We start from the raw sequence: 27861 nt of genomic DNA, 5'->3' as shown, positions 1-27861 counted from the left end.
TATAAAGCCACTAATTGATTCGGGTGCCTATCCTGAAGAAGGCTGATAAAGAAACAAAGAATGAGATCTAAAAGTATAACATAGATAATTTATTTTAGCTATTCATATAGATTTTACAGGGTTTTAATGCATTTGTTTTTTTTAAGATCAAATCCGAAGTTGGTTAATAAAGAAACATCGTGGCAGACCTGGCATCCTCTCCTATTGCTCTGAAGTCTCCTCTCTGCTGTGTTTTCACGTACTTGCCATTGGGTGCCTTGAGGATCAGCACATTCGAACCAACCAGCTGGATGATGAAGTTGATTGGCTGCTCTCCTGTACCAGTGATGTAGCCATCTTTATCCATTTCCCAGTATTTGTCTGTGGACACTGACCCAGAACAGAAAGAAGCAGACATTTGTTAGCTTGGGATTTAAAACAATGAAAGGGTCATTTGAACAGTCTTAACTGAGGATTTTTAAATGTTCGCTTAATATAAAGGATCTGTTAGAATGATCAAATAACCCTCAATTTATGTAGGGATTACTTTATTTCTGTCTCTTGATGACTTCATGCCTAGAGTATCAGGTGGCAGTTTCATCTAGAACAACTTGCCCAGCATTGCATTGCCCTTTGCATGGTTGCCCTTTGAGAGAACATTTCCAGCTTTAAAAAGGGACTCCTCTATTGCTCAGAAAAATGAGCCCTGTTTTCAGTGATGTCTGATGCCTTGTCTCAGTTGGAAAAAGTGAGGAGATGCTTTCAAATTCCAGAAAAAGATAAATACAGAAGAAGGAGCACAGAATTAGAACAAACCAAGATTCCATGCATTGGGGAAGAAGAGGAAGGAGTTAAATGATTAAGAATGAAAAATTATATTTTTCATATTTATTTTCATTTACAATATTTCTGGGATAAAATTAATATCACTAAAGCAAATCCTCTTTGTAACAGTCTGAGAATATGGTTTTGGTTTACCACAACCTGGTCTATCTGGAAACATGAGGAGAAGAACAACAACAACAAAGAAATGGATGTTGATCTGCTCAACATCCCTTCCTTATCTGCTCTCAGTCTCTATCTCTATCCTTCTTTCTCCATTCTTCCACCCTTTATCTCCTATGTTTCTGCCTGCCACCTGCCAACCTCTATCTAAAACACTCACTCTCCCCTCCTCACCTTGCCTCATCAGTCCATCAAACCTTGCCTCCCACAACAGATAGTTCTACCGACTGCGTACCAGCCTTTGTCTCCCCAAATTCTATATACCAGTTATCTCCCCTCCACACCTGGTCTAGATGGTGGGTCTCCCCATCTCTTTGGCTCCATGGATGCTGCTTGAGCTACTGAGTTCTTCCAGCAGTTTAATTTTTGATTCAGATTCCAGTATCTGCAGTTACTTACATCTCAGATTTATTTATCTCATAATACAGTGGATTCCGGTTAATTGGGACACATTGAGATCAATACATTTTGGCCCAATTAGACGGCTGCCTGAATTAGCCAAAGTTTCACAGAAATAGTTAAAACTGTATAAAAAAGACAAACTGAGTAACAAATTAAGTATTTAAATGAAATTCAGAACACTATCAATACTACTAGAGTACTATAAAACTGCATTAGTTCCTAATGGTTATCGACAGAGGAATTCATCCAGTGTATGCAATGAACAAAATAAGCTCAGACACCTAGTGCAGACAATGGACTGCCTTCATACATTGCTATCAATGAATGCATCCTCCAAATCTTCGTCTTCATTGTAACATTCAAGATGATTGTTGATACCTTCAAATTTTATTTATTTATTTATTTAAAAAAATTTTAATAACTTTTTTTATTGTTTTCAAATAGTTACAGAATAAATGTGTATGAAAAAAAATGTGTCACCCAGCCCCCCCTCCCCTTAACCCCTCCCCCCTAACATCCCTATTAAAAAAATAAGAAAGAAAAAAAAAAGGAATGCCTGGATATTGGAGGATCCCCACATGCTCCATGGAGTTCGTAATAACTTTAGTATATATATTTATTTCTTTCCCCAAGTAACCAATTATTTCATCTTCGGAGCACCTATATATTTAATCCTGTCTTTTGTAAATAAGGGCGCCAAATTTTCAAAAATGTTTCATATTTATCTCTTAAATTATAAGTAATTTTTTCAAGTGGAATACAGCCATAAATTTCGTTCTTCCAACGAACTATACTTAGATATGTATCCGATTTCCAAGTCACTGCAATAGCTTTTTTGGCTACTGCCAATGCAATTTTTATAAATTCTTTCTGATATTTATTCAATTTGGATATCGGTTTTATCCCTTCAATATTACCTAGTAAAAGTAATATTGGGTTGTGTGGAAGTTGTATTCCAATAATTTGTTCCAGTAAAACTCTTAAATTTGTCCAAAAAGGTTGAATTTTAGAGCAAGACCAAGTAGAATGTAAAAAAGTACCAATTTCTTGGTTACATCGGAAACACTGATCAGATAAATTTGGGTTTAATTTATTTATTTTTTGTGGTGTAATATATAGTTGATGTAAAAAATTGTATTGCACTAATCTTAATCGAACGTTTATTGTAATTGTCATACTCTCAAGACATAGTCTTGACCAGTTTTTTTCTTCAATTTTGATATTCAAATCACTTTCCCATTTTTGTCTTGACTTATGGACTCCTTGTTTAATTGCCTGTTTTTGAATCAAATTATACATACAAGAGATAAATTTTTTAATCTTTCCTTTTTGAATTGAAGTTTCTATTTCATTGGGTTTCGGTAGTAACATTGTTTGACCGAACTTTTCTCTTAAATAAGCCCTTAGTTGAAAGTAACAAAAAAGAGTGTTGTTTGATACTTTATATTTATTCTTTAATTGATCAAATGACATTAATATACCTCCTTCAAAACAATCTCCTATATATATCTAATCCCTTTTTGAAACCAATTATATAAAAGTTGATTATCCATTGTAAAAGGAATAAGTCTATTTTGAATTAAAGATCTCTTTGCTAATAAGGATTTCTTTGTCTCATCGTCAACATTTATCTTATTCCATAAATCAATCAAATGTTTTAATATAGGAGATTCTTTCTTTTCCCGTATCCATTTAGATTCCCATTTATATATAAAGTCTTCTGGTATGTTTTCTCCTATTTTATCTAGTTCTATTCTGATCCATGCCGGTTTATCTTTCTCAAAAAAAGATGCAATAAATCTAAGTTGATTTGCTTTATAATAATTCTTAAAATTTGGAAGTTGTAACCCTCCTAGCTCAAATTTCCATGTCAATTTTTCCAATGATATTCTTGACATCTTACCTTTCCAAAGAAACTTCCTCACATATTTATTCAGCTCTTGAAAAAACTTCTGGGGTAATTGTATTGGTAGTGATTGAAATAAGTATTGTAATCTAGAGAATATATTCATTTTTATGGTATTTACTCTACCTACTAATGTTATTGGTAATACCATCCATTTATCAAGATCTTCTTGAATTTTTTTCAATAGTGGTAAATAATTTAATTTGACCTTCAAATTTTTTGTAATGAAATTGTTTCATTTTCACTCCCAGCTGTTTCTGGCATCTCAAAGCCTTAATGCTTGAAACTGCAGTGAGAAAAACAGTTCTAAATTGTCTTGCTGTTTATTTCTTAGCAGTGATCAGTGGCAAAAATTGATGCTTTTTGAACATGAACACACGCAACTGATGCTATTTAAAAACTGCTTGCTCTAAGCATGCTGTAGCATCTAACGGCCACACAAGTGCACATGACTGAAGCTAGTTAGACCCTGCTCAGCAACAGTTTCCTGCCCCAATTAAGCAGCATGATATTCCAAATAAACAAAGGGAGTCACAGTAATTTTCTTGATTAGTTTTTGTTCTTTAAGTGTTGCCCTAAATAAGCAGCTGCCCCAATTATCTGATGGCCTAATTAACTGTAATCCACTGCGTCTTTAGGGTTAAGGACGTGCTGGAGGCAGCTCACAAGTGTTACCACACATTGCAACGCCAGCATAGCATGCCCACAACCTCCAGCAGAACAATACAGAATACAACAAGTGATAAAACACCACAGCAAAACCAGTCCCGTTCATATTTCCCAAATGCGCACACAGTCCCCCAACCCAAGGGCATACCATCTTCGTTCCCCAATCTCCAATAGATTCGTGTATTCACAGAAAACAGGTATTTAACTTCCCCACTTCCCCAGTGAACTCGCCATGACTTCTGGATTTCTGATTGACCTCTGTGTTTCAGTCTTCAGCATTGACTCCAGGATTTGCCAACGACAATGAATGAGGATGCCGGATGAGGACCCGAACTCCAGGTCTTGAACCCGAACTCACTGATGACGTGACTCCAAGCACTGGGCTTCGGACTCCAGGCTCACCGATTTGTGTGCCTAGGGGGTCACCAGCCTTGTATCTCCAGCTCACACAGAACACCGATTCCACAACCCACTGACAACTCACTGACCCGGGGCGGGTGGGGAGGGGGGTATGTCACCAGCCCTCTTCTTCGCTGGTAAGCTGGCCGAGCATCTGATCATGGATGTCCTTCGTCCTGGCCGTTGAACACAGAGTGGAGGCCTAGACTCTAGCCTGACCTGTAACTACCCCACATTAGTCCCAAAACTCTAACCTGAACCCTAATTCCCCTTTCGGTCCCCAAAACCATCCCTACAAATGATCTTGTCTATCCCCCATTGTCATAGAAAAGTGGAGCACGGAAACAGGCCTTTAGCCATCTAGTCCATGCCAAACCATTCAAGCAGCTCATCTTGCCTATCTGCTTGTTGTATTCTTAATGTAGTCAAATAAAGTAATTGCATAATAGATGTGAAAAGCAATTCTGGTCCTAAAATGTATTAATATAATCAGTTTAACTAGAAAATTTCAAGCCACGTGGAACACTTCCAAAAGGAGTTACTTCAACATTAATGCTGCATTTGAAAAGCTTTCATCACTAAGATTTATTATATGGTATACATTTTATTGGGGAGGGTAGTCTAACAGTCATGATTCTTTAAATTGCAAGTGCAGGTTTTCATTTTTTCACTATCCTTGGTTCAGTAGATTCTTCATCTTATTTGGTGCATAAGACCTAGAGGTGAGATGAGAATCATCAAGAGACCATGGTGTTAGACTTGATCATGGTACATTGCACAGTTGAACTGTCTACAGGGATAATAAAGGAAGAAGGGTCATTTGGATATATACTGGAGGGTAGTTCACACTCCCAAAACTGTTTCTTTGCAAGGGAAACAAATGAAACTGCAGATGCTGGATCTGAAATGGAAACAGAAATGACAGAAGTGTTAGGCTAGTCAAGCAGCCTCTGTAGAAATTGAAAGTAAGAAAATTTTGTATCACTGACCCTTCCTCAGAGGTCAGGTTTGAGTGGAAGATTAGAAATCTATAAAGTTGGTCACTGACCCCAATCTTTCCACAGATGCTGCTTGACTGGCCGAGTTCTTCAAGGAATTCTGTCTTTGTAACATCACAAGAGCCATCACAGAAGTAAAAATATAAGATTGAAAGATTAGAAAATAAAAATAATTTAAATCTTGTATTTATTTAGAGCTGTGTTATGAATCTAAAAGCAATTACAATGTATCCAAAAGGATTATTAACAGTTAATAAACTTACAAAGTTTGAATTGGTAATAGCCATCTTCATCAGAAGTCATCCTACTTGCTTCATACATAGGCATGTTTCCATCTAATCTTTGTGTTCCAGAACCAAATCCCACAAAGCCAAAATCACTTTGCAATATTAGGAGTGGTCGGTTCACGAGTTGCATAATGAATTCTTGAGAATTATCTGAAAACCAATACATCATAATACAATCATCAAAACATTGTTTTAATGAAGACTCTTCATTTAATCAGCTGTTGAGCAACTTTTATTTGTAATTTTTGTTCCTATTCTGTTCATGGTTGCATGAGGAAGCCAGTTTCCTATTCAATTGTGTGTTGTCAATTAGAATGCATGGGCTGCAGGACTGGCAGAAACGGCTTCCTTAATAACATCCAAAGTAAATTGGGTAAATACTTGAGGTTGAATCATTTGGAAGGGCGTGTTTAAAAAGCAGGGATATTCATAGGAATGGGATGAATTTCTGTGCTGCATCATTTTGATTCTCTCAGGTGCTCCATTCTTAGTAGTCTATTCAAACTAAAATATTGGTTGAATATTTCAGTCATTAAACTGGATGTCATTAGACATCCATCCAGCAGCTCCTACAGCCAAGCTGGTGCCAAGCGTATTGCTTCATAAGCTTTTCTTTGGACTACACTGGTGAGGCCGAGAGGGGGATCTTGCTAGCTGGCATCTCAGGATCTCCATACTTTCCACCCATTGTCCTTTGACACAGATGGATACCAACCACCAACTGCCATCGATGATGAACTCTTGAGGAGAGTTCCATTATTACACTCCTTATTGACATTAGCCCAATTGGCTGCTTCAGAGCAAGGGTCTTTTTGACCAAATGTCTGCAAGACTCTTACCTTTCTGTAGATAATAAGGGGAAATAAATCAGCGAATGGTGTGGGAGTGATTTGGGTTAGAATGGAGGTGGTGAAATGGCATACTGGTCTTCAAATGGAGACCTTCTGAAGACAAAGAATAGCATGATCATGTCCAAGCCATGGGTATCCCAAAGCTAATGAAGGTGGCAGCAGCAGTGGGGCTACATTGAGGTGTCAATGTCCTGTTGATATGAATGTAGGTATGCTGTGCTCCCCACAGCTAGCAATAAAGTTTTTATTCCATTAAAATAACTGGCTGGTATGTGTGGATATATTTTAAAATGGAGTCCCAGCAGAAACTCTTCAAATTAGGCGTAATTAACGACTTTCAAGTGATGCCATTCTTTTTAAACTTTGCCTTAACAACAAAGGTAAAAGTTTGTTTCAGTAACTGTTAGTAAGTTATTAATGGAAGCTGCCTCTATTGACTTGGAGGAAACATAAAGGGAAATTAAATTGGAATTAGGATATCTAGTTTCCCAGTGGGAAGAGCCTTGGCAGGAAAAGATATAAACACTTCAAAGTTCAAGATGATAATTAGTCCAATCCTGAGGGAAAAGTTATTTCCTACTCTCTACTAGCTGTTTGTCTTTGTAGATTTCTGTTGGTTCTCCAGTGACTGACAAAGAATTTGCTGTTTTCAATATAAAATTGCTTCATAGTCACATTCTGCAGTCTTCTCCTACCCTTCAGTTTCATCACACTGTACTTTCTTCGCTGGACTACAGTGTGCCTCCTTCGTGTAACATCTCTGGCACCCCTGCATCCTCAAACATCATCACATCACTTTCTGAGGTTTAAAAATTGACCTGTTAACCACACTCTCATTCCCACCTCCAACAGTCTTCTAATCTTCTATAAAAAATTCCATGGAAGTCACCATACTGTTGAATTAAATTTGAGTTTATATTGTGTCACTGAATGTTATATGAAAAAGTACAAGCATTCCCTCTGACTGCAAGTGAACTTGGCTCATTCCTCCTAATTCATGTACCATTTGTCATATATGCCCAGTGCTACTACTGGGTTCAACCAGACAAGGCATCACATACTGAGAATCAACCCAATTAGCTGTTGTCCTGAGCACCCTGGCAATATTTTGTCCCACCAGGCTATCAGAGAAGAAATATTTGAACATTTATTACTATATCTATCCTTTTAGGGGCAGAACTGAATGAATGAATAAATTGTAACTCACCAGCTGCAAAGCATCCGACTACAAGCTGCCCAGTGGACTTTGTGCTCAGAAGTTTTCCATCTCTTGTCTTTATAGTCACCTTAGGTCCATTGTACATGATATTAAACCAACAATCATCAGTCAGAATTGGACTTGTCATAATTGTATTTTGAGGACCCTTAAGAAATTCAAAAATAATCACTTGATGTAAGGGTCTGATTGCACAATTGTACTCAAAATTTGAAAACATTTTTCTTGCCCCTTGGAGGTACTACTTACATCTAGTGTATGTCAGTGCTTTAATGCCTCCCTCAAGTGTTTAATCCTTGTGTGAGCCAAGACACTGAATACTGGAATGACAATTTGTCACCATAATATGATAGTGGACTTCATAATCATGCTTAATTCTGTATTTGTCTAATATCCCAGAAAGTATTGGATAGCTCAGGGGCACTGTGTCAATCCCAGACACAGGAATATCACATTACCGAATGCCTTTAATGTATATGACTCTAACTTCCTTATACCACCTGACTTGACAATTATTCCACACTGGCCTCCCTATGCACATTTAGGCATTATTCATAACTAGTTATTTAAATTGAGATTTTGGTATGAAACTAACATCATTGGCAGATTATAGTTATTCAGAGACTTCTGCAACTATGCAAAGAAACAGTGGGCTTTTAAAGTAAGAAGCGTTACAAGGTTAAGTTGCAAATCACAGTAAAATTATAAAGCACAGCAGGAAGTAATTCACACCTCTCCTAGGCCAGTGAAAGAGCTAGCTCTGTCTTTTACTCTTTATTCTTCAAGTCAAGTGGCTTTTTATTGTCATTTCGACCATAAACTGCTGGTACAGTACACAGTAAAAACGAAACAACATTCTTCCAGGATCATGGTGCTACATGAAACAACACAAAACTACACTAGACTATGTGAGACAACTCAAGGCTACACTAGACTACGTAAAACAACACAAAAACTACACTAGACTACAGACCTGCACAGGACTACATAAAGTGCACAAAACAGTGCAGGGCAGTACAATAATTAATTAATAAATAAATAAATAATAAACAAGACAATAGGCACACTAGAGGACAAATTTCAATATAATAATAAATGATGTAGATGTCCGTCTAGACCAGTGGTTCCCAACGTGGGGTAATTTGATTTTTAAGGGGGGCAATTCGAGAATGAGTTATTAACAGTGAATTTTTTCTAGTAAGTCTGTGTGAGTATGAGTGTGTGTGCGAGTTAATACATACGTGTATATACAGTATGCATACATAAAAATACTTGTGTGTATGTACACGTGTAATTGCGTATGTACTGTATATATAGTGTATCACCATCATTACAACCATCAAATGGCTTTCATAATTAAATTAATGAATTGACTGATGTAGGAAGGAACGAATGAACAAGTCCAAACGCGTGAGAAACTCGTACGAGGTCGCGCCAATGCTGCTTTTTGCAGTAGCTTTCGGTTCTTGGTGGTGTGAAGGTGTGTACATTGCGTCATCTCTTTTAAACGGTGTATCTGTCTTTGTATGCTGTAGAAACAAATCGGCATTGTTTTATTTATTTATTATTATTATTTTAATATCACTTAATGTTCTTTTTTTTTACAATTTCTTAGTAATTTCTTCCTCAGAACTTTAACAGTCCTTTGGTTCTTTTATTTTTCTCTTTCATGAATGCCATGTTCTTTGGAAGCTTGTTTAAACCAAGTTAATGGTCTTTTAGGCTTCCTCCAGGTGAATAGGAGTTCACTTTTTGAATAATAAGAATTATATGTCACCACAGGGGGCATCAGGATTTTAGAGGTGATTAGGTGGGGCATGGCCAAAAAAAGGTTGGGAACCACTGGTCTAGACTTTGGGTATTGAGGAGTCTGATGGCTTGGGGGAAGAAACTGTTACATAGTCTGGTCGTGAGAGCCCGAATGCTTTGGTACCTTTTGCCAGATGGCAGGAGGGAGAAGAGTTTGTGTGAGGGGTGCGTGGGGTCCTTCACAATGCTGTTAGCTTTGCGGGTGCAGCGTATGGTGTAAACGTCTGTAACAGCGGGAAGAGAGACCCCAATGATCTTCTCAGCTGACCTCACTATCCGCTGCAGAGTCTTGCGACCCAAGACGCAAACTCTCCCTTCAAGTACTTTACTTAGCAAATTTCATGGTAACAGGAGTTACCATTGCCAATACTCAAGGGTAGAAATGTCTCTCGGCTAGATGGTTGCATCAGGGCTGCTGAGATAAATAATAATAGAAACCCTATCCACTATCCTCCAATGGTGCCAGAGTGGAGTGTGGTACACGAGGACTGGAGGAAGCAAATATTACAGATTCACTCACATAAAGTAAACGATAAACTTGGCAACCACGATGCATATTATTTCCTTTGGTACTTTTATCAACAACCCTAAATCTATGCAGTCTGTCTTCTGACTCTTCTGCTATGAAAAAAGTTTCCCCTTGTTTTCGAAATGAAAACTGTTCACAATTCCTCTGCTGACTGTCTTGGCTAAAAGACTTCATTGAGACAGGACTTTGGTAAGAGAACTTTCTGAGTGGGTAGGCTGGAACTGGGATTTGACTGTCTTAGAATAAGGGTTTGGTGCTTAGGGAGAAAATCTTCCCCTCTGTGTCTTGTCAATCTCTGGGGTTCTCTGCTGCAGAAGTCAGTGATTGCACAGTGATTGAACAGGAAATTTTTAGATACTAAAGAAAGCAGGGAGTACAATTATAATGTTGGAAAATGGTATTGAGCCAGAAGAGAAGCAATGATCTCACAATAAGAAGGGAGGGAGACAGAAAAAAGGAAACTATAGACCAGTTACCTCGACCTCAGCCGTTGGGAAAGTGTTGGAGTCAATTGTTAAGAATGAAGTCTCAGGGTAGTTGGAGGCACATGATAAAATAGGTCGAAGTCAGCATGGATTCCTTAAGGGAAAAATCTTGCCTAACAAATCTGTTAGAATTCTTTGAGGAAATAACAAGCAGGATAGACAAAGGAGAATCTATAGCTGTTTTGTACTTGGATTTTCAGAAGGCCTTTAACAAAGTGCTGCACATGAAACTGCTTAATGAGATAAGTACCCTTGGTATAACAGGAAATATACGAGCATGGATAGAAGATTAGCTGACTGGCAGGAGGCAAAGAGTGGGAATAAAAGGGGCCTTTTCTGGTTGGTTGTCAGTGAATAGCTTTGTTCCGCAGTGGTCAGTGTGGGGACTGCTTCTTTTCAGTTCATATGTCAAAGATTTGGATGATGGAATTAGGGGCTTTGTGGCCAAGTTTGCGGATATTACGAAGAGCCTGGGGCCTTTCAGAACTTTTTGGTGGGCTGCAATCATAACGATCTCTTAGCCACTCAGCAGGGGCCATTAAAATGAAGCGAGTTATGGCCACGGGTGGAGTGCACAGTGTTAGAGTGGCCAGGCTTAAGTGCGAACAGGCTCAGGCTAGAATTTAAGTTTGAGAAGTTGGAATTTAAGCTTGACAAGAGCTGGCAGGATGGTAGTTAAGGTAGTGGAACGCTCCTGCAGTAAGATGCGGGATTGTAGGGTACCTAACGGTCTCCCTGATGACTACATGCGCAGGAAGTGCACCCAACTTCAGTAAAGAACTTTTAAGAATCACTAGAATGGTTCTGAAAGACTAGAAAATTGCAAATGTCACTTCACCCTTTAAGAAGAGAGGAAGGCAGAAGAAAGGAAATTATGGGCGGTTAGCTCGATTTCAGTGGTTGGAAAGATGTTGGAGCCCATTATTAAGGATGGGATTTCAGGGTATTTGGAGGAACATGATAAAGTAGGCCAAAGTAAGCCATATAGACATTAAGAGGATGTGCTGGAGCTTTTGAAAAGCATTAACTTAGATAAGTCACTGGGTCTGAGATATACCCCAGGCTACTGTGAGAAGTGAGGGAGGAGATTGCTGAGCCTCTTGCATTGATCTTTGCATCATCAATGGGGACAGGAGAAGTACTGGAGGATTAGAGGGTTGCATATGATATTCCCTTGTTCAAGAAAGGGAGTTGAGATAACCCAGGAAATTATAGACCAGTGAGTCTTACTTCAGTGGGTGGGCAAGTTGTTGGAGAAGATCCTGAGAGGCAGGATTTATGAAAATTTGGAGAGGCATAATCTGATTAGGGATAGTCAGCATGGCTTTGTCAAGGGCAGGTCGTGCCTTACAAACCTGATTGAATCCTTTGTTGATGTAACAAAACACATTAATGAAGGTAGAGTAGTGGGGTGCAGTGTGTATGGATTTCAGCAAGACAATGAATAAGGATACCCATGCAAGGCTCATTCAGAAAGTAAGGAGGCATGGGATCCAAAGAGACCTTGCTTTGTGGATCCAGAATTGGCTCACCCATAGAAGGCAAAGTGTTGTTGTTTATATTCTGCATGGAGGACAGTGACTAGTGGTGTTCCACAGGGATCTGTTCTGGGACCCCTCCTCTTTGTGATTTTTATAAATGATCTGGATGAGGAAGTAGAAGGATGGGTTAGTAAGTCTGCTGATGACACATAACTTGGGGATATTGTATTTGGTCTGGAGGGTTGTCAGAGGTTACAGGAGGACATTGATAGGATGCGGAAGTGGGCTTAGAATTAGCAGATGGAGTTCAACCAGATAAGTGTGAGGTGGTTCATTTTGGTAGGTCAAATTCTCAGACAGAATATAATATTAATGGTAAGACTCTTGGCAGTGTGGAGGATCAGAGAGATCTTGGGGGGGGGGGGGGGGTCTGTGTCCATAGGACACTCAAAGCTGCTGCACAGGTTGACAGTGTTGTTAAGAAAGTGTATGGTGTGTTTCATCAGTCATGGGATTGAGTTCAAGAGCTGAGAGGTAACGTTACAGTTATATAAGACTTTCGACCCCACTTGGAGTACTGTGCTCAGTCTGGTCACCTCACTACAGGAAGGATGTGGATAATAGAGAAAGAGTGCAGAGGAGATTTACAAGGATGTTGCCTGGATTGGGAAGCATGCCTTATGAGAATAGGTTGAGTAAACTTGGCCTTGTCTCCTTGGAGTGACAGAGATTGAGGGGTGACCTGACAGAGCTGTATAAGATGATGAGAGGCATTGATTGTGTGGATAGCCAGAAGCTTTTTCCCAGGGCTGAAATGGCTAACACGAGGAAGTAAGTACAGTGTGGAAGTCAGAGATAAGTTTTTCACACACAGAGTGTTGGGTGTGTGCAATACACTGCCAGCAATGGTGGTAGAGGCGGATCCAATAGGATCTTTTAATAGACACTTAGATAGGTACATGGAGCTTAGAAAAATAGAGGGCTATGCAGTAGGGAAGTTCTAGGCAGTTTCTATAGTAGGTTACGTGGTCGGCACAACATTGTGGGCCAAAGGGCCTGTAATGTGCTGTAGATTTCTATGTTCTATAAAGTCAACATGGTTTTCTTAAGGGGGAAGCTTGCCTGACAAATCTGTTGGAATTCTCTGAGGAAATAACAGGCAGGATAGACAAAGGAGAGTCAGTGGATCATGTTTACTTGGATTTTCAGAAGGACTTTAACAAGGCCACACATGAGGCTGTTAAAAAAGATAAAACCCAATGGTATTGCAGGAAAGATACTAGCATGGATAGAAGACTGGCTGACTGGCAGGAGACAAAGTATGGGAACAAAGAGGGCCTATTCTGGAAGGCTGCCAGTGACTAGTGCTGTGCCACAGGGGTCAGTGTTGGGACTGCTTGTTTTCACAATATATGTCAATGATTTGGATGACAGAATTAATGGCTTTGTGGCCAGGTTTGCAAACAATACAAACAAAGGTAGAGGGGCAGGTAGTGATGAGGAAGCTGGGATTCTTTCAGAAGGACTTGGACAGATTGCGAGAATGGGCAAAGAGATGGTAGGTGGAATGTAGTGCAGGGAAGTGTCTGGTCAGGCACTTTGATAGAAGGAATAAAGATGTAAACTGTTTCCTAAATGGGGAGAAAATTCAGGAAACAGAGGTGCAAAGGGACTTGGGAGTCCTTGTGCAAGATTCCCTACAGCAGAAGTTCCTAACCTTTTTTTTATGCCATGGGCACTTACTATTAACCAAGGGGTCCATGGACCCTAGGTTGGGAGTCCCTGTCCTACAGAGTAACTTGCAGATTGAGTTGGTGGTAAGGAAAGCAAATGCAATGTTAGCATTCATTTTGAGAGGACTAGAATACAAAAACAATCATATAATGCTGAGGCTTTATAAGCCTACACTTGGTCAGACTACACTTGGATTATTGTGAGCAGTTTTGAGCCCTTTCCTAAACAGACATGCTGGCATTGGAACGGATACAGAGGAGGTTCATGAGAATGATTCTAGGAATGAAATGGTTATTGTATGTAGAGTGTTTGATGGCTCTAGGCCTGTGCTTGCTGGAGTTTAGAAGAATGAGGGGGATCTCTTTCAAACCTATTAAATATTGAAAGGCCTAGATAGATAGTGGATGTGGAGATGATGGTTCCTATAGTGGGTGAGTCCATTACCAGAATGCACAGCCTCCGAAAAGAGGGATGTCCATTTAGAACAGAGATGAGGAATTTGTTTTACCAGAGGGTGGTGAATCTGTGGAATCATTGCCACAAATGGCTGTGGAGGGCAGGACTTGATGGGCTGAGTGGCCTAATTCAGCTCGTATGTCTAATGGTATCTGGTTCAGTGGAATAATATAGGAGAACATTTGGGTCTTAGATCTGATTATTTTATAAATCTTTAAAGTAATTATGTGAAGGATCAAAAATAATCAAAATGGTGGCCTGAATAAAGAAAATTCTAGTAATCTGTGAAAGAGTCTAGCACAAGTCAACTGGAATCACAGTTAGACAGGGAAAACAGTAACTTGTCAACAACAGGTCTTCAAGGTGCAGGTACTACAATGACAAGATGAAACTTGAAAGTCTGCGCTCCCAGGAGAAGAAAATAGAAGTTCCATAAAAGAGAAAATTGGATGATTATGACCAACAGGAACATGATGCATGTGAAATCAGATTAAATGCAGAGCATGCTATGAAAAATTAATGGAGGATATGAGGACATAGTAAAGGATAAGAAGACATGGCAATTTAAAATTTGACGGAAATATATTTTGGAAGCATATCAGTGATCATTAATGGAGAATGTGTGGAGCAGGTTAAGACCTACAAGTATCTGGGAGTACAGTTAGACAAGAAGCTAGACTGGACTGCCAACACAGATGCCTTGTGCAGGAAGGCACAGAGTCGACTGTACTTCCTAAGAAGGTTGGCGTCATTCAATGTCTGTAGTGAGATGCTGAAGATGTTCTATAGGTCAGTTGTGGAGAGCGCCCTCTTCTTTGTGGTGGCGTGTTGGGGAGAAAGCATTAAGAAGAGGGACGCCTCACGTCTTAATAAGCTGGTAAGGAAGGCGGGCTCTGTCGTGGGCAAAGTACTGGAGAGTTTAACATCGGTAGCTGAGCGAAGGGCGCTGAGTAGGCTACGGTCAATTATGGATAACTCTGAACATCCTCTACATAGCACCATCCAGAGACAGAGAAGCAGTTTCAGTGACAGGTTACTATCGATGCAATGCTCCTCAGACAGGATGAAGAGGTCAATACTCCCCAATGCCATTAGGCTTTACAATTCTACCGCCAGGACTTAAGAACTTTTTAAAAGCTATTATTAATGCTTTTTGAGATAGTGATTTAGATGCATATCATATTTTTTTACTGAGTTAAGTATTGTATGTAATTAGTTTTGCTACAACAAGTGTATGGGACATTGGAAAAAAGTTGAATTTCCCCATGGGGATGAATAAAGTATCTATCTATCTATCTATCTAAAATAGTCAAAAGAATAATAAAGATTTTTATGGACAAAGAAGGAATTCTTTTCAACAGCTTGGCTATGATGCTGAATTAATAAAAGCAGAAAATGCTGAAAATATTTTGTAAGTTGGCTAGCATGTTCAGAAAGAAAAAAGTTGTGCTGAGCTTACAGACTAATGACCTTTCCAGTTCTCTCACAAACTGGAAACTTCTCTGGAATTACTGAATTCACTGCTGTATTGTGCCTAGTCAGAAAATTATATCCTCTCCCTATTGCAACAGGCTTGCGAGAGAGAGAGAGAGAGAGAGAAAGAGAGAGAGAAGACAGAAATAGAATGGAGAATTAAAGTGATAAGCAGCTGGAAGGTCGAGGCCAACCGCTGGACATATTCTGCAAGGTGTCACCTGTACATTTTTCTCCAGATTCCTGAGTATTGAATACAGAACATGAATTGCAAGAGATACAATTAAATTGCTGTTTCACTCAGAAAGTATGTTTGGATCTCTGGAGGGCGGGAAGGGAAAAGTTAGAAGAGCAGATGTTGTCCCTAGTGCTGTTAAATGAGATGGTTTTGCAAGAAGCAGAATGGGGTTCGTGGAAGTGGAAGAGTGAGTCAAGAAATTGAAGAAAGATTGTCCTCTTCAGAATTGAAAAGGCCAAGAGAAGAGAAGACATGCCTGGTGATGGTATCATATTGAAGATGGAAAAAAAATTGCAGTAGCTGGTCTGTTGAATGTGAATGTTTGTGGAATGGAAGGCAAGGAAATGAGAGCAGAGGTGTAAGAAGTAGAATCCACACAGTTTAGAGTCTTGGGAATTGTGGTGGAGGACAAATCACAGATGGAAAAAAATATCTCAGGTGTGACGGTACGGGGGAGTGTCATCTTTAAAACTGGTGCTAGAGAAGCTGGGAGAATGCAATTGAGTCTTTACGGGAATTAGGAATGAAGTGCAGTCATGATATCAGTGGAAGCTTGTGGAATTGTCTTGCTATCCTCGTGATGAATGTAAGAGGAAAGAGAAGAATCAGAGTTAGACATTATGATCAGGGAAGAGCTTGGCAGCAAAGTGTTAAAGCCTTCACGTTCCACATAGCAACTGGTAACTGCTCTCTGCAACGATCAATCTGCTGAGAAAAGAGGTGAGGGAGCAGTTTGAAAGCTGAAGGGTTTTCCCACGAAGAGACAGGTATAGCCTGGACACATGCCATGTTTCTTCTGGATAAGGACAGAAAAAATAGAGCAAAGATGGGAAGAAATAAGTTATGTGGGGCGATAATAGTTTGTTTGATCTCTCCTTCTTGCTTCGCACCTGGTTTTCATCTTCCATGTCACCAGCCTGATCAATGAAACACCTTCCAAAATTTCAACCTTTTGCAACATGATGCCATTTTCTCCTTTCAGCATTCCAAAGGGACCATTCCCTCATGCTCCAGAATCCACCTACACCTACTTTCCCGTGTGATTCCCTTGCTTTTCCAGTTTGGCATACTGTATCTGGTGATTATAATGTGATCCCCACTGCACTGAAGAAACTAAATGCACATTTTGTCACTGCTTCACAAAACACCTCTGTTCAGTTGGCAAGAACACCCCTGAGTTTCCAGCGTCCTGTTGGCTGAATTTTCCATCCCACTCCCACTCTGTGTTTGGCCTCTAACACTACTGCAAGGAAACCCAACACATGCTTGTCTCATTTTCCACCTTGGCACATTGCAGCCATCAGCACCCAGCACCAGGTTCAACAAATTCAGATCATCAGTCTTTGTATTAGAACTGGCCAGACCGTCGACACATAATGTTAACTGAATATTTCCAGAATTTATTAAATTTCAGGTTTTCAGTGTTTTTTATGTCACAGTGGCTGCAGTATTTTTCTATCTTCTGTCTCTTTTCATGTCCTAGTTACATCTCCTCCAGACAGATCAGCTGTAATCAGCAAGTCTTCACTGTGCTTTTAGCCAGTATCACCACCACCTTCATCATTCAGAGTTTATGAATCTTCCCAATGCAGGCATACCCTTTGCCTTCTGCACCTTAAAATATCTTTGGTTTCTAATTTTTCTGTGTTCACAATATCTGAAACGTTACTCTATTTCTACCTCTGCAGATATTGTCTGACATGCTGATTAGTTCCAGAATTTCCTGCTTTTAATTTAAAACATGGAATTGTGGCCACTGACTCTTAAGCGAACTTGGGTCCATTCCATACAATTTTGCAATAGTGACTCACATGACTCAATTTACTAAGGCAGTTGAGACCCCCCCAATACACGTACCAGTTGAACGTAAAAGCTATTTTGCTGTACATCAGTCCCGAAACAAGACATATACCACACCTGTAATGCAGACTGCTTCCTGATTGGCATCAATTCAGCTCTTTTAAACAACTAGCCAAAACCTGAATATCTTTTCTAATCCTTTAAATCCCACAGGAATGAAAATGAAAAAACTATCAAATTTGCCCAGTTATGCCCAGTCTGCACATAGTTACTACACTCTTCAACATAAGACCATAAGAGATGGGAGCAGAATTAGGCCACTTGGCCCATCGAGTCTGCTCCGCCATTTCATCATGGCTGATCCATTTTCCCTCTCAACCCCAGTCTCCTGACTTCTCCCCATAACCTTTTACACCCTGACTAATCAAGAACCTAACAACCTCTGCCTTAATTACACCCAATGATCTAGCCCCCACAGCCACCTGTGGCAATGAATTCCACAGGTTCACCAACTTCTGGGCTAAATCTCTGTCTCATCTCTATTTAAATGGACATCCCTCTATTCTGAGGCTGTGCCCTCCAGTCCAAAATATATTCACCCACTATTGGAAACTTTCTTTCCACATACACTCTACCTAGGCCCTTCAGCATTCATTAAGTTTCAATGAGATACCCCCTCGTTCTTCTAAATTCCAGCCAGTACAGGCACAGAACCATCAAATGCACCTCAAATGATAAATCGTTCATTCCCAGAATTTTTCCTGTAAACCTCCTTTGAACCCTCTCCAATATCAGCACATTCTTTCTTCAATAAGGAGCCCAAAGCTGCTCACAATACTCCAAGTGAGGCCCCAGCAGTGTCTCATAAAGCCTCAGCATTACATCCTTGCTTTTATATTCTAGTTCTCTTGAAATGAATGCTAACATTGCATTTGCCTTCCTCACCACTGAATCAACTTGCAAACCAACCTTTAGGGAATCCAACACAAGGACTCCCAAGTCCCTTTGCACCTTGGTTATATGAATTTTCTGTCTATTTAGAAAATAGTCTACGCTTTTGTTCCTCCTACCAAAGTGAAAGACCATGCACCTCCCAACAGTGTATTGTGTCTGCCACTCCTTTGCACACTCTCCTAATCTGTCTAAATCTCTCTGCAACGACCTTGCCTCTTCAACACTACCCGCTCCTCCACCTATCTGGGTATTGTCCACAAACCTGACCACAAAGCCTTCAATTTCTACATCCAAATAATTGACGTATACTGTGAAAGGAAGCAGTCCCAACACCGAGCCCTGCGGAACACCACTGGTCACAGGCAGGCAGCCAGAAAAGGTTCCCTTTATTCCTATTCTTGGCCTCTTGTTAATCAGCCTACCCTCTGTCCATGCAAACATCTTTCCTGTAATGCTATGGGCTCTTAACTTGTTTAGCAGCCTCATGTGTGACACCTTATCAAAGACCTTCTGCAAATCCAAGTACACAACGTCCACCCAATTCTCCTTTGTCTATCCTGCTTGCTATTTCCTTAAAGAATTTCAACAGATTTATCAGGCAAGGTATTCCCTTAAGGAAACCATGCTGACTTTGCCGATTTTATCATGTGCCTCCAAGTACCTTGAGACCTCATCCTTATCAATTAACTTCAACATTTTCCCAACCACTGAGGTCAGGCTAATTGGCCTATAATTTCCTTTCTCCCGCCTCTCTCACTTCTTACCATGAGATCATTGCTACTCTTCTGCCTCAATACCATTTTCCAACATAATAATTGTACTCCTTGGTTTCCTTAGTATACAAAAGAGTGGAATGACATTTTCAATTTTCCACTCCTCCTGAACCATCCCAGAATCTAGTGATATTTGAAATATCAATACCAATGGCTCCACAATCTCACCAACTATCTCATTCAGAACCCTGGGGTGTCGTCCATCTGCTCCAGATGACTTATTCATCTTCAGACCTTTCAGCTTCACAAGCACCTTCTCCCTAGCAAAAGCAATTACTCCCACTTCTGCCCTCTGACACTCTTGAATCTCCAGCATTCTGCTAGTGTTGTCCTCTATTACTACCTCTCTAGCATCACTTTCCATCAGTCCAACATTTACTCTCACTTCTCTTCTATTCTTTATGTAGGTCTCTCAGTACCAGTAACTGTGGTGTTAACTGTTCAGGCTAACAAAATGGCTTCTCTGTAATGTTACTTAATGCTGTAATAGGTTTCTGTATCTGGAATGTTTGGGTTATAACTGTAGATAAGGGGGGAACTAACTAATGGAGAAATGTTATGCTATCTTGTATCTGTGAGCTGAGCGGGAGTTCGCGGTCTTTTTCAGGAGGAGAGCGAGGAGGACAGACGTGTGAGGAGTGGACAGCAGTTCCAGGATGGCGGACACTGGAAGTTGGCAGTTCGGACGGTGGCTGAAGGCTCGGAAGGTCATTGTGGATGGAACCAGAGGCGTAAGATCCAACATATTAAAATATTATGTGCACGATCTGATAAACTTACTGATTTGGTGCCTTTAGGTTATCTGTTTCTACTAACCCATCACTAAGAAATAACTATAAAGTTGCAATTATTTACTCGCCTTTGGTATTTGCGTTGTGAGCGTGTACTGGGGGGGGGGACATTACACCATATTTACACTTAAGTATTGCACTATTGGCGGGGTGATGGTGGTTCACCCTAGGCGAACGGGTAAATGGGGGCATGGATGCTACATTTATATATCTGAAAAAAACTTTTGGCATCCTCTTTGATATTACTAGCTAGCTTACCTTTGTATTTCTTCTTTTCCCTCCTCATGGTTTTTTAGTTGCCTTCTGCTGGTTTCCCAATTCTCTAACTTCCCAATAATTTTTGCTCAATTATATGCCCTCTCTTTTGCTTTTATGTTGTTTGTAACTTCCCTTGTCAGCCACATTTGCTTCATCCTGCCTTTAGAATACTTCTTCTTTGGGATGAATCTATTCTGTTCCTTTCGAATTGCTGCCAAAAACTCCAGCCATTGCTGTTCTTCCAGCATCCCTGCTAGTATCCCCTTCCAATCAACTTTGACCAGCTCCTCTCTCATGCCCCTGTAATTCCTTCTACTCCTCTGTAATGCTGATACATCTGACTTTAGCTTCTCCTCTCAAACTGCAGGGTGAATTCTATCACATTATGATTACTGCCTCCTAAAGGTTCCCTCACCTTAAGCTCCCTAATCAAATCTTGTTCATTACACAACACCTAATCCAGAATAGCCTTTCCCCTAGTGGGCTCAACCACAAGGTGCTCTAAAAAGTCATTTTAATAGTCTCTCTCTTACAAACGTAGATCCAACTTGAATTTCCTAATCTAGCTCCATATTGAAATCCTTACGTCCATCATTACGTTGTCCTTTTGACATGTGTTTTCTATCTCCCACTTTCTGGATACTCTTTGGAGGCCTGTAAATAACTCACATCAGGATCTTTTTACCCTTAGCTCTATCCACAAGTTTCTGAATCGACCAGATCTGAAGATCTGTATGTTATTACTTACCACTGAAAGATATTCTTTTGAAATACCACGAAAACAAACTTTTCTGGTCGTGTTATTGATGGTTATCTGAAAGATCTCGGTATCTTTCACTTGTGTTTGATGAGCATAGACATTGTCACCTATCAAGAGATTGCTGTAGCATTTTAGTGAAAATTTACATGAAATCTAAATGCAATTCTAAATGCAAACTCAAACCACTGTTCTCTGCTTCTATTCTACTAAAAGATTGGGTAGTAGTTTAAGGAGTTTATATCCTACGTGTATAGTCAGCAGAAAAAACAATAGGGTTAATGGAAGTGGATAGATGGATACATTTGCTGGAACATTTAGTATGAGAGATCTCCAGAATTAGGATCCTCAAGTAAAAAGCACTTGGTAGGGGGCACTTCCAGTAAGATGGCAGCACATCCGGATGCAGCGATCTCTCCGGGACTAACCAAAGGTCAAACACGAGGAAATCTGCAGATGCTGGAAATTCAAACAACATACACAAAATGCTGGTGGGACACAGCAGACCAGGCAGCATCTATAAGGAGAAACACTGTCGACGTTTCGGGCCGAGACCCTTCGTCAGGACTAACTGAAAGGAGAGATACTAAGAGATTTGCAAGTAGTGGGGGGAGGGGGAAATGTGAAATGATAGGAGAAGACCGGAGAGGGTGGGATGAAGCTAAGAGCTGGAAAGGTGATTGGCGAAAGTGATACAGAGCTGGAGAAGGGAAAGGATCATGGGATGGGAGGCCTCAGGAGAAAGAAAGCACCAGAGAGAGATGAAGAGCAGGCAGGGTGATGGGCAGAGAGAAAGAGAGAGAGAGAGAAAACAACTAAATATGTCAGGGATGGGGTAACAAGGGGAGGAAGGGCATTAACGGAAATTAGAGAAGTCAATGTTCATGCCATCAGGTTGGAGGCTACCCAGCCGGTTTATAAGGTGTTGTTCCGCCAACCTGAGTTTGGATTAATTTTGACAGTAGAGGAGGCCATGGATAGACATATCAGAATGGGAATGGGTGGCCACCGGGAGATCCTGCTTTCTCTGGCGGACAGAGCGTAGGTGTTCAGCGAAACAGTCTCCCAGTCTGCATCGGGTCTCACCAATATATAAAAGGCTACACCGGGAGCACCGGATGCAGTATACCACACCAGCCGACTCACAGGTGAAGTGTTGCCTCACCTGGAAGGACTGTCTGGGGCCCTGAATGGTGGTGAGGGAGGAAGTGTAAGAGCAGCTGTAGCATTTGTTCCATTTACAAGGATAAGTGCCAGGAGGGAGATCGGTGGGAAAGCCAAAGGTGTTTTTTTTTTCTTTGTTAACTGTGATTTTTATGATTGCAAGACAATACTGGACTCCATGAACTTTGAGTACTGCAGGCTTACACCATCAGTAAGCTGCTCACTAATTGGAGAAGCTGGCCAGCATGTCAGATGAAGTAGACTGGGTTCGGAGGAGCTGCATTGGAAACATCGGAGCGGGTGTGCAAAGGTGGCATGCAGTGTAACTGAGGGTGATTGCCGTGGATGTTTCCCCTGCGATCACAAGACCCTGTTCGACACTGATAATATAAGATGCTGCAGGTCTGTGTTTCCCTTGTTTGATGATGTGACAGGTGGCATGGGAGCTGCATAGCCTCGGTTGTAGTTAGGACTAGGCCTCAAGCTGCAGATGGCAAGGGAATGTCTGCAATGGGAAGATCCATAAAGACTAAATGATGCAGGTGGTGGTGATACTGGCTAAAAAGACAGTGAGGTCTTGCTAATTATAGCTGATCTGTCTGGAGGAGATGTAGATCGGAGACACCAAAAGCAGTACTTGGTTGGGGGCTGGCCTCTCCCAACAGTGTTGCCCTCCAGTGTTCAATCGGTGGAATGACAGGCCAGGTTGCAGTGCGGGAACTGTACCATCAATTTGCAGGGCATGTCGCTCAGGGTCTTGGGCTATATAAGTGTTCGTTTTGCATGACTATGGGATTTTTGTATGCTATTTTGAATATGTTGTATATGTTTTGCAATCTGGCCCCGGAAGAACGCTGTTTCATTTGGCTGTATCCATGTATGGCTGAATGATAATTAAACTCGATTTGATTTGATTTGCTTTGAATTATAATTATAATTGGGGACCCAGATGCTGTAGATTAAATCATGCTGGTTAAGGACATGTGGTGATATATAATTAATGAAGTGGTCAGTAGTCCGGCCCGACCAGCAACATTTACATCCTATGAATAAATAGGTTTGGAAAATATAATGCCAAGAAGACTTGTCAAATACTTAATTTTTATTCCCACTGTACTCTTCCTTTCTCCTCAAAGGCCCTTTTGTATTTGAAACAATTCAGCATAACCACTACACAGAGGGGAATGGTCAATCGAATCAGTTGTTTTGTTGCACATGACCATTGAATTTGAACAGTTACCCAGGATAGCTTTGAACTTTTACAGGGATTACCAAAAGTCTCTCTAAAAATGTTTGTGGCGGATAAACACCTTGGAGAGAACACTCCATGGAATTACCTGGTAGTGATGGTGATTGGATATTGAGCTCCTCTACTATTAACAATTGCTGATTTAGAACAATATTTTGTTTGGTTCTGGCATACCACCATAAATTTTTTTTTTTAAAATTCTGCTCTTGAATTAGTAACTTGAATTACTGTAATCTGATTTTCTATAATATTCCAGCATGTTATATTTTCTTTTCAAATTATAAGCATTTACATTGCTCTTCTCTGTTGGTGTTAACAAAAGGAGGAACATTAACTTTAAGTTAATGGAGAAACTAACATAATTAATATCTCCACATCTAACATCTAATTTGTTAAAGCTTTCATCGTGTTTCTTGATGTCACATTTTTCTTTGCTTCTTACCTGGTCTAAGACTGACATATTTGCAGTTTAACAAAGATCTAATGGTGACTTGTCCGGGGCTTGGGTCAGCAGAGAAGAATTCATCTATGCTGGGATTGTTAGTTCTGAAGGTTCTAACATAGCAGTCCCTTCCACTCAAAAATCTTCCTTCAGAGTCCTTTAAGCAAAACATTCCACACCTTATCTCTGGTGTATACAAGGTCCTTGGTGACTGGCATGTTTCAAGCATGCCATTGCAGGCAACAAGATTTCCACTACTCGTCCTTATACTGTATTTCTTCTCTTAAAGAATAAAATGAAAGGCAGAAAACTTTATGTCATGCCAAATTTTAAACATTATAAATTATTGTAATATTTTAAATGTGCATTGGTTATCATCAGCAAAAATTATGTTATTGCTCTGATAGAAATCACTCTTCAAAATATCTGTTCTTAATTATACTGCCCTTTTAGCAATTTGTCTTTTCTGTTCAGAGCTCTTGAACAAGTAGTCTTTTCTTAAATCATGCCCATATATGAATCTTACTACAGCATATAAGTAATATTCATCAAATTATGCCCAGCATAATTGTGTTTATCATATACTGTTCCTCCTCATCCTTCTCAAGATGTATGCGGCCTTTAGAGTTATTGGCTGCATTATTACCTCCAAGGCCTTTTCTCTACAGTCTGACTTTATTCCAGTTTCTCAATGCCATCACAGTCAAAAGATCAACTGCAAAAACGTTGCATTCTGTTACTGCTGCTATCCCTGGTCTTCCTCTAATTTTTAATTGCACTTTATTCACCTCATGCATATTTTTTATTTCCGTTTAAACTGCTCCAATTCAGTACTTTGCAAATCTGCTTGGGCTTCACACCTGGCTCTGCTTATCCTTAATCCAACAATTCTGTTTGACCTCCAATCCAGCAACAGTTCAAATTCATGTTTTTCCTCTCATTCAAACTGTTTTGGGATCTCCCTGTCCACCTCCTCCTACCCATTCTCCTTCAAAATACCTCAATTATCACATTTTGTACAAACCTCTGCAAGTTTTCTGTACTGCTGTATGCTTCCCACACTTGGCCTCTGTTTGTCTTTGTTCTATCACTGGCAACTATGTCTTTAGTTACCAACACTGAACTAACAAAGTCAAAGATAAATTTATTATCAGACTATGTACATGTCTCCACACACAACCCTGAGATTCTTCTTCTGCAGGCATACTTAGCAAATCTACAGAACAATCATTGTAACCCGTAAACATCAGGAACTGTTAACTGTAAACAAACTATGCAAATGCAGATATAAATATAAGTAAATAGCAATATAACATAACAAGTACCATTAAATCACTTTGTCTCTTTATCTCTCTCATTCTTTAACCTGTTCCCCAAACTTGCCACTTCGACCAAATCTTTTGTCACCTGACCAATATATCTCCTCATATATTTGAGTGTCAGATTTTCTATATAATGCTCTTGTGAAGCACCTTGGAATGTCTTGCTACATTGAAGATTCAATGCAAATGGTCTTTTCAATCATGGCAATGTGATTGCTGCAAATGGCATAACTTCTTCTCAGCTGGAGTTTCAGATCCATTGTCTCCAGGGGGAAAACATCAATGCCAGGCTTATGTGATTCATCATTGAAAGCCTTGCTGACTCCAAATGCGAGAATGAATAATCACGCTAGAGCTGGAAGAAATTTAGCCCTTTGAAGCTGAGCACTCAAAGGAAATAAAGTGAAAAAATTAGCAAAAATATTTCAGGCCAGACACTCCCATCTAGAATTCTTTCTCACAGAATGTTTTCGAGTACACTATTGAGAACCTGTGGAAGAAACAGTGGGGAGTACATAAATTCAGCAGATAATTTAGCCACTGCTTCTCATGTGCCTTTACATCAATCAGATCCACAATGAGAGAAGGCTAGAGGAAACTGTGGATCATTATAGAAACATAGAAAACCTACAGCACAATACAGGCTCTTTGGCCCACAAAGCTGTGCCGAACATGTCCCTACCTTAGAAATTACCTAGGGTTACCCATAGCCCTCTGTTTTTCTGAGCCCCATGTACCTATCCAGGAGCCTCTTAAAAGACCCTATCGTATCTTCCTCCATCACCGTCGCCAGCAGCCCATTCCACGCACTCACTGCTCTCTGTGTAAAAAACATCTCCTCTGTACCTACTTCCAATCACCTTAAAACTGTGCCCTCTCGTGTTAGCCATTTTAGCCCTGGGAAAATGCCTCTGACTATCCACACAATCAATGCCTCTCATTATAATGCAGAACATAATATAGTGTCAAGTATATTAAAACTTTTTAAAAAAGTTTTATTAGTTCTTGTACCTCTGAAGTTAAAGATGAGAGTCATAACACAGTCTCGACCCCAGGGTAATTCACTGTCACACTGTACCGCATTTTCAGTGATTTCATAACGTAGGTATTTCTTCTTGCCCAGGTTGAACATATTAATATTGGGATGGATGGCAAGGTGTACCACCCATTTCTCACTTTCTGTGATCGCCTGGGCAAAACAAGTGATATTTTCCTCTGCACCTCCCAAGTAACGTTTGGTCTCCTCCGACTGGAAGGAGACTTTGCCATCTGGATGTGTAATAATCACAAACTTGTTGTAAGGATTGGGAATCTCCCAATCACATGAGATCTTCCCATTATTATCTCCACCTAAGTACCTCGTCAGAAAGCTCCTGATGTAGACCATAGAAGAATTTTCCTCCAAAAACTCTAAAGTCCAGATTTGCTTTATCTTCAAGATGGCGCTAGTTGCATTTACTCTGAAATTGAAGTTCTCTGCAGTCAAGTATTTCTGGGCTGAGTTAATCAGTCCAACTGAAAGCACTCTATTAAACATCTTCCCTTGTTTACAACTACAGATGTTACCGCTACAATGTTGCATTTTGTACTTCTGTGACATCATCAGTGAATTGGAACAGGGTAGCTACAGTGACAGAATATACCTTTATTACATCATCAGGGTAAAAAAATCACCATGATTGTTACATAAAGATTGTTCCATCACTGGTTGTGATGCGTGACAAGCTGTCATTGAAGAAATATTTCTGAATTCCAGCATTTCAAAGAGGATACATTTCCAAATAAAAATCTTGATTTAGTTTATTCTGTTTCAGATGATAAAGATAACTTGTTTATCCCACAAACATTAAATCAATTGATGTTGCTGCAGTGGTACATCAGAATAAGAGAAAAAAAATCCCCAAAAAAGGTCAAGTTTTCCCCAGTGTTTAACAGAACTGTGAGTTATGTGGCTAACTAAACTGGAAAATAGCTGATTAGAAAAGCCTTCCACATCCAAAAGAAATGATAATTTAAAATATTTTTCCCATTATGCTTGCTTACTAAACTACTGGAAAAGACATGAATTGCTAGTTGATTTTATATTTCTGCCTCCCTCTTCCAGCTAAAAAAATAGATAGTCCAGTCTCTCTCTTGCTTAAATTCACATTCTTAGCTTGTGAGAAATTATTGACCTGTAGTTAGCATTTACCAAAAATGATGCAACAGAGATCAGAAACTTGGGTGAATGAAGGGCCATGAATTGGATGAACCATGATGTAACTAGTTACTGTTAGCTAATTTATCTTGCTTGTTCCAGACCACAGTGAGCCTCTTTCCCCCTTCCCCAGGTGACCCGACAAGCTACAATATTGATTTTTCGGTATCAGCAGAGTCAACAGGCAGGGCATAAGCTGGTGGCCAAAAGATGTTTAGTCACGTCAGCCACAGGAGG

The 27861-nt window shown here is 40.1% G+C and overlaps 1 protein-coding gene across 1 annotated transcript; it reads right to left on the bottom strand.

Moving 5' to 3' along the window:
- Positions 1–96: 96 nt before the first annotated feature.
- LOC140728761 (fascin-like) lies at positions 97–26964 on the bottom strand. Its single transcript, XM_073047713.1, has 6 exons — positions 26439–26964; positions 24106–24387; positions 21242–21360; positions 7704–7860; positions 5622–5795; positions 97–369 (listed from the first exon to the last, which is right to left on the bottom strand). The coding sequence occupies exons 1-6, from the start codon at positions 26962–26964 to the stop codon at positions 164–166; spliced, it is 1464 nt and encodes a 487-aa protein (XP_072903814.1). The 3' UTR covers positions 97–163.
- Between the last annotated feature and the right edge of the window lie 897 nt (positions 26965–27861).

Source organism: Hemitrygon akajei, chromosome 6, assembly GCF_048418815.1.
Source record: "Hemitrygon akajei chromosome 6, sHemAka1.3, whole genome shotgun sequence".
Taxonomy (NCBI): domain Eukaryota; kingdom Metazoa; phylum Chordata; class Chondrichthyes; order Myliobatiformes; family Dasyatidae; genus Hemitrygon; species Hemitrygon akajei.
Note: the sequence above shows the minus strand (reverse complement) of the source record. Positions and strands in the feature narration are given on the sequence as shown.

Excerpts from the sequence above, each read along its gene's own strand:
- LOC140728761 (XM_073047713.1), bottom strand. The coding sequence starts at position 26,964 with ATGTTTAATAGAGTGCTTTCAGTTGGACTGATTAACTCAGCCCAGAAA. Across the intron at positions 7,861-21,241 it reads CAAAAGAATATCTTTCAGTG|GGTCCTCAAAATACAATTAT; the intron begins GTAAGTAATAAC and ends GAATTTCTTAAG. Across the intron at positions 370-5,621 it reads CTATTACCAATTCAAACTTT|TGTCCACAGACAAATACTGG; the intron begins GTAAGTTTATTA and ends GTTCTGGGTCAG.